This window comes from Talpa occidentalis, unplaced genomic scaffold (genome assembly GCF_014898055.3).
Source record: "Talpa occidentalis isolate TD23 unplaced genomic scaffold, MPIMG_talOcc4v2.1 talOcc4.18, whole genome shotgun sequence".
NCBI classification, from domain to species: domain Eukaryota; kingdom Metazoa; phylum Chordata; class Mammalia; order Eulipotyphla; family Talpidae; genus Talpa; species Talpa occidentalis.
The window spans coordinates 16,914,110-16,923,344 of NW_023601851.1; the positions used below are offsets into that span (position 1 = coordinate 16,914,110).

The following is a 9,235-nucleotide window of genomic DNA, read 5'->3' on the forward strand; positions in this document are numbered from 1 at the left end:
GAGACTCCATGTTGCTGTATTAACTCGGTTGGAATTTGTTGAGGATTTTTGCTTCTCTGTTCTTTGGTGGTGTTGGTCTATTTTTCCCTTTTATGCTGTCTTTTTTGGAGGGTATCAGGGCAATGCTGACCTCGTCGTATGTGTTGGTGAGTTTTCCTCCATCTCCAGTGTTTTGGATGATGCAAATTTCTTTGTGTTTGCTTCTGTCATGGTCTCTCTGATGATTTATTTTCTGTGTCCCTGAATGCTTGAGTATCTTGTGCTTCTGAATGTAGCTAGTCCCTGTGTTCCGATCTGGTCTCCCGTCTTCAGTCTGCACTTCTCCTGAGTGAGTCAGTCAACTGTGTTTTGCCACTTCTGCCAGTTACACTTGCGCGTGGGCCTCCTGCCCAGGCCTAGTACCACAGGCTTGACTCCCACCTGACTGCGCCTGTAGCCGTCCAGATGGCACCTGCTGCTCATGCAACATGCAAACCTCGTCCTGTGTTGTGCCCTCCCGTGTGGAATTAGATCCTTCTCAGCCCAGGTCTCCCGCCACCAGAAAGGGATTACTCTGTTCCAGAGTTTAGTCTCACCCAATGCAGGTTACTCTTCAGTATTACCTGATATCTTAATGGTTGCTAACAACAGCACCGCCGTGCATGCGTGCATGCGTGTGAGTGTGTGTGTGTTCACTTTCTTTCACATTACAGTTCTCATTCTTGGCCAAACCTGATGGATGTGTTTTCTGTGATGAGGTTGCTCCCCTTTCTGCCTCCGACTGGCCAGGGTGTGGTGACACCTCAGTGTTCAGTGGGAGAAAGTACTCAGGGGTCAGTGGGACACGTTTGAACGAGGGTCATGACACAGACACTCTCTGAGTAAAACCAGGTAGCGCAGATGTTCATCATTTGACCTTTGGTTGTTGGGAGTTTATGTCAGTGATGCTCAATGTAGTTTTTAATAAAGAGCTTCAGGTTTCTGTCATCAAGTCTGGAGTATAGTAGGTGCGTTTGCATTTGTCATACATATGATTCTTGGTGAAGTTACGGTTAATGGTAGATTTTTTTAATTTTGATAGATGTTTATAGAATATTGATAGAATTAATATATTTTGCAACCTAATTTTACCAGCTCTTCTGTCACCTGTGACCATGCAAGTGTTTCATTTTATAAAACTTTGCACTGTGGGGAGCAGCAGTGGCTGCTCTTCTGCCCAGCATGACTGTTGCTTCTTTTTCTCCTTTTCCTAGAAAACGTGGCCCTCCATTCATTCATTCATTCATTCATTCATATTTTTAAAAGATGAATTTATTTATGCAAAAACTGAGGTATGGGCCAGAGGTGTGGGAGGGGGGAGGATTCACCAGAGACAGAGTGGGGAGCAGAACAGGCAAATCTATTGAAATACTCTGCTGAGGGGAGCAGTGGGAGAGTCAGGAGAGGTCTGCCACACCATGTGGGTAGCTCTCTGGCTACCAGTGTTATACAGCCATCACCACCTTCCAGATTTTTTCATTTCCCAGTAATAAAATACTGTACTCATTAAACTCTCGCTCCCAACTGCTCTGTCCCTCATCCCTGTGTCCACCATTTACTTTCTGTTTTCAAGAGTTTGACAACTCAGACCTGTATGAATGGAGTCTTATTACACCTTGTTTTCTTGGTGAATCTCTTATTTTATTGCATTGTTAACTGTTTTGTCATTTCATAGGTATCGTACAGGAGTGCATTCATATTGTAGCGTGTGTCATTGTTTAGTTCCATTGTGAGGCTCATTAATAATATCTTATGTGTATTTTCCAGTCTTATTTATCCATTAATCCATCACCTCGGGCTTGGGTTGATTTTGCTTTGGGCTCTAATGACTGGTGGTGCAGTGACAGTAGGTGAGCAAATGTCTCTGCCCGTTCCTGCTGTCCCTGCTATTGGTGAACACCCCGGGGTGGGGGTGGGTACTCCTGTCATTCTGAGTTCCCTTTTCCCAAGAATCACCTTCCTGTCTTCCCTCCTGGCTGCATCATTTATGTTTGCCCCAACAGTGCGCAAGGGAGCCAGTTCCAAATTTTTGCCAGTACTTGTTCTTTTCTTTCTTTTTAAATCATTGCGATCCCAGCGGACGTAAAATCTCATCTCTTGTACTTCTGATTCATTTTTCCTTCGTGACTGATCGTATTGAGAACGTTCATGTGTTAGGACCCGCTTGGGTATGTGATTTGCAGAACTGTGTATTCCAGTCCTTTACTCATTGCTGCACATTTCCATTTTGAACAGGGTCGAAAGCGTGAGGGGATTGTATTTTCCTATTTCATCATATGGTCCTTTTATGGCATCCTGAGCCCACTCCTGCTGGGAGGTCCCCGTGAGTTTCTGTGCGCAGACATGAGCCATCCACCTTCTCTTTCTTGGCTGTTGTTTTATTTCTCGTATTAGTGTTTTAATCAATGAGCCTGTAAATAAATGCATTTTTGTTTTCCTAGAACTGGGATGTGCCGGGTTACCTTGCAAGAGTTGCTGTCAGTGCAGCAGGCTCATCGTGTCCTGGATGCTGTTGTGTCTTTGCATTTGTTTTATTCATTGTTTAGCCCTCCAGGTTTCTTTATTCCAGCGAGTCTCTGCCCTTGGTTCCGCTACATGCATTGCTTACTGTTTTGTCATTTCACTGGCAGCGTACAGGAGCTCCTGTGTGTGTGAACACGGGTGTGTGTTATAGTCTGCTCACTGGGTTTTCCTTTCCAGAGTCGCTTTACTTTGGCTTTCATTAGTTTTCCAAGAATGAATTATAACTAGTTATGACCATTTTTATGTATGTTGTCTTTTTGTTGTTGTTGTTACGTAGCGTCACCCAAACCCATTGTGAATAGGGGACACTGAGCGTCTTTGTTAGTCCTTCTCTCACTGGGAATGTTGATGTCGCCTGTGGCTGTCAAGGACTTGATTTGTATTGAGGAAAAATCCTCTGAATCCTTTTTTAGCTAATACAAATGGAAATTTATTTTAATGGGTTCCTATTCTATATGTATGTGGAGGTGCACAGGATTTACTACACAGGAAAGGAAATGATGGAATAAATTTACGGATTTCTTAAGATGTTTGTTTTATTATACCGTGTATCTTATTTTTCAAAACTCTTTCATTGCTATCATCTATTTTTTTCTTTCTCGAAAAGAAATATTTGTCTCTTCTAGTTGTTTTTCCTCTTCTTTCAATACCTTTTGTTATGGTCAACGTGTTCTCCCCTACGGTGATGAAAACTATCAATAATACCCTGGAGATTCCCATATTCTTTCTTTTCTTTAATATTTATTTTATGTATGCATATAAACGCTTGGGTGTAGGCCACAGGTGCAGGGGGTGAGAGGATTCACCAGAGACAGAGCCGGGAACAGAACAGGCAGACTGACTGAAATACACTGCTGAGGGGAGCAGCGGGGAGACAGGAGAGGTCTGCTGTGCCTTGTGGATAGCTCCCTGGTTGGGGATTGAATTCTTGCTGCAGCAGCTGCCGATAGCTTCATAGTGCTGAGACTTAAACTCTTGTGCCACCAGGGAGGACCTGATTCCCAAATTTCTGTTTTCACCTTAGACTTCCTGATCTATCAGACACATGTCCAGTTGCGTGTGGAATTCCAGTGTCTACCAGCCCGTCATGCAGACAGCATATTAGGAAAACATTCCTCGTACCTCAGCCACCAGGTTATTACCAAGTTCTCCTCCCCTTTGTCCTTCCATTTTAGAAGTGATGACCTGATCTGTCTTCTTCTGACTCTGTCAGCTGAACATCTTTTCTTAAAATTTTATTTTATATATATTTTACATCATTTTTTATTTCTGCACAAGTTATGCATTTTTCATCTTGGTTATAGTCCCCATACATCCCACCCCCCTTATTTTAACCCTAATCTCTCCACCCCCCATAGTGCATCTCTGGTTTATACTTGCTTGTAGTTGAACATCTCTTACCTTTGCTTTTTCCCACCTTTGAACATCCTGGTTTCAGGTTCAGTTTTTGTTTACTGTGATTTGGAGATAGCAGGCTTTGAGGTCACGGGAGTAAAATATTGGCACAAAGTTGCACATGTTTTTCATTTGTTATGAAGCTCCTTTAGCACATGATTCCGGGTGTGAGTCTGTTACACCTGCCAGCCAGGCTATCAGCTCCTCAAGGAGCCAATTTTATTCATCCTTTTATTCTTAGAATCATAGACACTTCCAAATATATAAGGTAAGCTATAGTTCTACTTGTAGGACCAAAGGGGTGAATGTAGAGGCGAGGCTCTTTCAAATGTGAATTCTATACAGGACCGAAGACCCACAAAATAAGATGTGATTGCACTTGCTCTGTCTGACCCAGGCTGCCGGCCCTGAGATGAGAAATGTTCCCTCAGAAGGGACGGTGTCATTTGAAGATGTGGCTGTGAACTTCACATGGCAGGAGTGGCGGTACCTGAGTGAAGCTCAGAGGACCCTGTACCGGGATGTGATGCTGGAGACCTGCAATCACCTGGTGTCCCTAGGTGAGGAAGCTCCAGTGTAACACTCTAGTGCAATGCTGTCTTCTGCACTGATAAGTGTGCACTTGCTTATGAAACTGAGTGTTGGTGAGGTTGAACATGGCAGGCAGTGTACATTGTGGGTGTTTCGGTTTTCGTTTGGAAAGATTCAGATTGGCCTCTTTTGCACAGCTCTTCACACTGCATTTGTTAGTTTTCAAAGGCTGAAGTTGAACTTGATCGAAGACCAACACTGTTTCTCATCACAGGGCACTGTGTTACCGATCCTGAGGAGAGCATCAGGTCGGAGCAGGGATTACAGCCGTGGACTGTGGACGATCCCCAAACCAGGACCTCTCAGGTCAGTCAGTGCTTGCCAGGCCGGGGGCTGAGAGGAGGCTGGGAGTGTGGCCAGTGATATTGGCCACACTGAGGTGCTTTTTCAGTGTCCAATCTTGGAGAGTGTGTCTGCATATATCGAACTAATTCTTTATTCAGTTTCCAAATACTACTCTCTTGTGAATTTCGTCCTGCTCTTTTAAAAATGGTTGTCTATGTTCTTAAACCAGTATGAAGTCCCTGATACATGGGGATGATTCTGCAGTAATCACTTATCTCTATTCTCTCTCTTAGTGTATTCTCATAGACTGTTTTCTTTAGGTTCCTGTTGAGGAATTTTTTTATTCTTTCTGTATGATTATGGGAAGTTTAGCCAGTGGTAAATTTTCTGAGAGGGGAGAGCAACAATACTCACAGAAATGATCTATACATTCTGAAGTTATACACTCTGTGAGGAAATAATATGTAATAAATACATTTATTAATAGAGAGGTAAAGCCACAGAGGATCTTTGACCAGCATGAGTGAAACAAAGTGGAGGATGTTGTTTTTGTGTGTGCTCCATACGCATCATTATAGAGATTAATTATTTTCTTTCAGAGCTCAGGTGAGGTGAATGGGTTGCACTGACATTTCATATCTATAGTTCCCTCTGCAGTCTGGGATAGAGGCTATGTATTGCTATTGGAGATGTCACTGAGCAGGTGACTAACTCAAAAGGGATAGAGAGGCGTTGACTGGAGAGTTATTTAGAACATGAGTAGTGTTTCAGGGCAAGCCTTGTGACTGCCCTCATAGTAATTGTGAGGCTGAGGAGGACCCAGAATTGTTCAGCGTTGGAAGGGATGTTCTGTGACATGGGAGGGGGAACCTGAGGTGGTGGTTTCTAAAGCCATGGCACCAAGAGTTTCAGGTTGGGGGCTCATACCTTGGGGAGCAGTGTGACCTGTGCAATTCCACCTTCTCGTGAGAATCATTGGGAGGAAAGTAAAGGAATTGACGACAGTGTGATGTAGCTGAGAGTCACACACCACATAGAAACTGGAGCTGCTATGAACAAAGCAGAAACACAGGTTTCAGGGAGTGCGTTGAGAACACCAGGGTGTTGCTCTCAGAAGGATGTGAGAAAAGACTTTAACGCTGATAGCACAGGATGGATGCAGAACTTTTTTCCTATCGCTTAGCAGGAATGTGGGACACAATGATGAGGCGGAGTTTGCTGCATGTATTAGGATTCTGAGCCTTATGTGATATGATATTTAAATATGAACTGACTGGTCTCTTCCGTGGAGGGAAGCACATGCCTCTGAGAACCTCTGCAGGTGACTGTGACCGTGGCCCGGGCCAGAGTCGAAAGAACTAAGGAAATGGAGAAGCAGAGTCCTTGTGTCTCAGCAGGCCTCTTGCTTAAAGTGCCTGGGCAATGACTGGGTCTCTCAGTCCACAGGTTTCTGGGAAAGCCATGGCCTCTGCAGGGCTTGGTAATTCAGAAAGTACCCTTAAGAGTTGCACAGGGTGAGTCTAAGAAAGAAAGTGTGTAGGATCTATGTTGGGTGAAATGCTTCTGGTTGAAATCGACAACTCTAGTTAAAAGACTATATTTACCAAATATTTATGATTTTATAAAACCATTGTGAAATTACATTTACTGCTTTGTTATCCTGGTTTAGCATTAGAAAATCTGTTAATTGCGGCCTCCCTGGAGGCCTAGGGATTAAGTCTCTTAGCTCTCACTATTATGGCCTGAGTTTGATTCCACAGTGAAGGAGTTCACCGACTTTGGCACAGCTAACCTCTCCTGTCTCACCCGCAACTCCCCTCAACAGTGTATTTCAGTCAGTCCGCCTGTTCTGGTCAACACACTCCCCTACAGTACGCTCCCCTACACTACGCTCCCCTACAGCACCCCCACTCCTGCACCTCTGGCCTACACCCCAGATCTCCTATGCTAAAGTAAAAAAAATACCAAAAAATCTATTCTCCCCATAATTTACTATGGGCAAAAAGCATGAATCAGAAAATCAATACCTGTAAATTATGTTGTAATATAGGAACTTTCGTGCCGCTTAGTAATATTCACTCAGAATGCTTACTTTTTAGAGACATGGTCATTTTTATCTCACTTTAGATGTCTATACTGTGGATCACCTGACTCAGGACAGCCCTGCAAATCAGGGCAGACATGCGTGGCAAGTTCTTACCACCAGCAGCAAAATACCATCCAACGAGAGAACTGACTTAATGGAAAAAAGCAATTTGCACTCAATTCATTGTTTGAACCATAATATCAAAAATGAAAACAATTCAGCAATGATGCCTGAGAACTTTACTATACATAGGACCATGATGATCCCTGGTGAGCCTCATGAACAGCATGCTGGAGAGAACGAGGAGGTCTTTAGTAGAATGAGGGAACCCATCAAGTATCCTGAGCACCTTAGTCACCAGGTGATTCAGAACGTTCAACAGCCTTTTGAATTTCGTGAACAAGGAAAAGTTGTGAGTGAAGAAACAGTATTTACACCTAGAGGAGCCCTTCTGGAAGGGATTGTCCGTAAATGCAATGAGTGCAGGGACACCCGTGATGAGGTACCTTTCGTTGTCCGAGACAGAACCCAAGGAGGACAGACTCGCTGCAGTTGTAATGAAAAGGGGAGAGCTGCGGAGATGACTCCATTGCATTTGAATCCTCCTAGGTATGTTGAACATGAGCAGCAGAAATGTTTTGAAAGTGGGGCCAGTCTCAGAAACACATTTCATACCTATCCGCGTGAGAGTACCCAGTTAGGAAAGAATAATTTGGGATATAAGAGATATGGTGAAGCGGCCTCTAAAACCTCTGTTCTGACTGAACATCAGAAAACACAAGCAGACAATCAACCTGATGAGTGTGGGGGCACCGCTGAGATTTCCTTACAGAGGGGATACCAGAGAAATCTCACTGCAGTGAAGATGTTTGGCTCTAACAATTATGTGAAAACTTACTCATGGAAGACTGCCCTCACTTTACATCCACAGTCTCAAACGGGAGTGAAGCGCTACCCGTGTCAGGTGCGTAAGAAAACTTTCAGGCGGAAACATGCTTTTAGTGTCCATCAGAGAACTCATACAAGAGAGAAATCCTATCAATGTCAGGTGTGCAGGAAAGTGTTCTCCCGTAAGTCAGTTCTTGTTCTACATGAGAGGACTCACACTGGAGAGAAATGCTATGAATGTGAAGGGTGTGGGAAAGCTTTTTCCAGGAAGTCTCACCTTACTGAGCATCAGAGAATTCACACTGGAGAGAAGCCTTACGAATGTCAAGAGTGTAGGAAGACTTTCCTCTGGAAATCATCCCTCAGTCTCCATCAGAGAATTCACACTGGAGAGAAGCCCTATGATTGTGAAGGGTGTGGGAAAGCTTTTTCTAGTAAGACACACCTTATTAGACATCAGACAATTCACACTGGAGAGAAACCCTATGAATGTGAAGGGTGTGGTAAAGCTTTTTCCAGTAAGTGTTACCTCAGTGAGCATCAGACAATTCACAGTGGAGAGAAGCCTTATGAATGTCAAGAGTGTAGTAAGACTTTCCGATGGAAATCATCCCTCAGTCAACATCAGAGAAGTCACACTGGAGAGAAACCCTATTATTGTGAAGAGTGTGGGAAAGCTTTTTCCAGTAAGTGTTACCTCAGTGAGCATCAGAGAATTCACACTGGAGAGAAGCCTTATGAATGTCAAGAGTGTGGGAAGACTTTCCAGTGGAAATCATCCCTCAGTAAACATCAGATAATTCACACTGGAGAGAAACCCTATGATTGTGAAGGGTGTGGGAAAGCTTTTTCCCGTAAGTCACACCTCATTAGATATCAGAGAATTCACACTGGAGAGAAACCCTATGATTGTGAAGGGTGTGGGAAAGCTTTTTCCCGTAAGTCATACCTCATTAGACATCAGAGAAGTCACACTGGAGAGAAACCCTTTGATTGTGAAGGGTGTGGGAAAGCTATTTCCCGTAAGTCCAACCTCATTAGACATCAGAGAAGTCACACTGGAGAGAAACTCTATGATTGTGAAGGGTGTGGGAAAGCTTTTTCTAGTAAGCCACACCTCATTACACATCAGAGAATTCATTCATAGTGGAGAGAAATCCTATGAGTGTCAAGAATGTGGGAAGGCTTTCCGCCAGAAATCATCCCTCAGTAAACATCTGAGAAGTCACAGTGGAGAGAAGCCTTATGAGTGTCAAGAGTGTGGGAAAACTTTTTCCAGTAAGCAAGCTCTCACTGGACATCAGAGATGTCACTGGACAAAATCCCTATGATTGTGAAGAGTGGGAAAATTTTTCAGGAAACTCCACACTGGAGGGAAATGCTATGAATGTCAAGAGTGCGCAGGCAGGCCTCCCCTGGTGGTGCAGGTGGTTGAGTGCAGCTCTGTGA

General features: G+C 43.9%; 1 protein-coding gene across 1 annotated transcript; it reads left to right on the forward strand.

Moving 5' to 3' along the window:
- Positions 1-3,339: 3,339 nt before the first annotated feature.
- On the forward strand, positions 3,340-8,984 carry LOC119250904 (zinc finger protein 260-like). The gene is made up of 4 exons (XM_054697711.1): positions 3,340-3,675; positions 4,334-4,496; positions 4,742-4,833; positions 6,940-8,984. The coding sequence occupies exon 4, from the start codon at positions 7,053-7,055 to the stop codon at positions 8,931-8,933; it is 1,881 nt and encodes a 626-aa protein (XP_054553686.1). The 5' UTR covers positions 3,340-3,675; positions 4,334-4,496; positions 4,742-4,833; positions 6,940-7,052; the 3' UTR covers positions 8,934-8,984.
- The last annotated feature ends 251 nt before the right edge of the window (positions 8,985-9,235 follow it).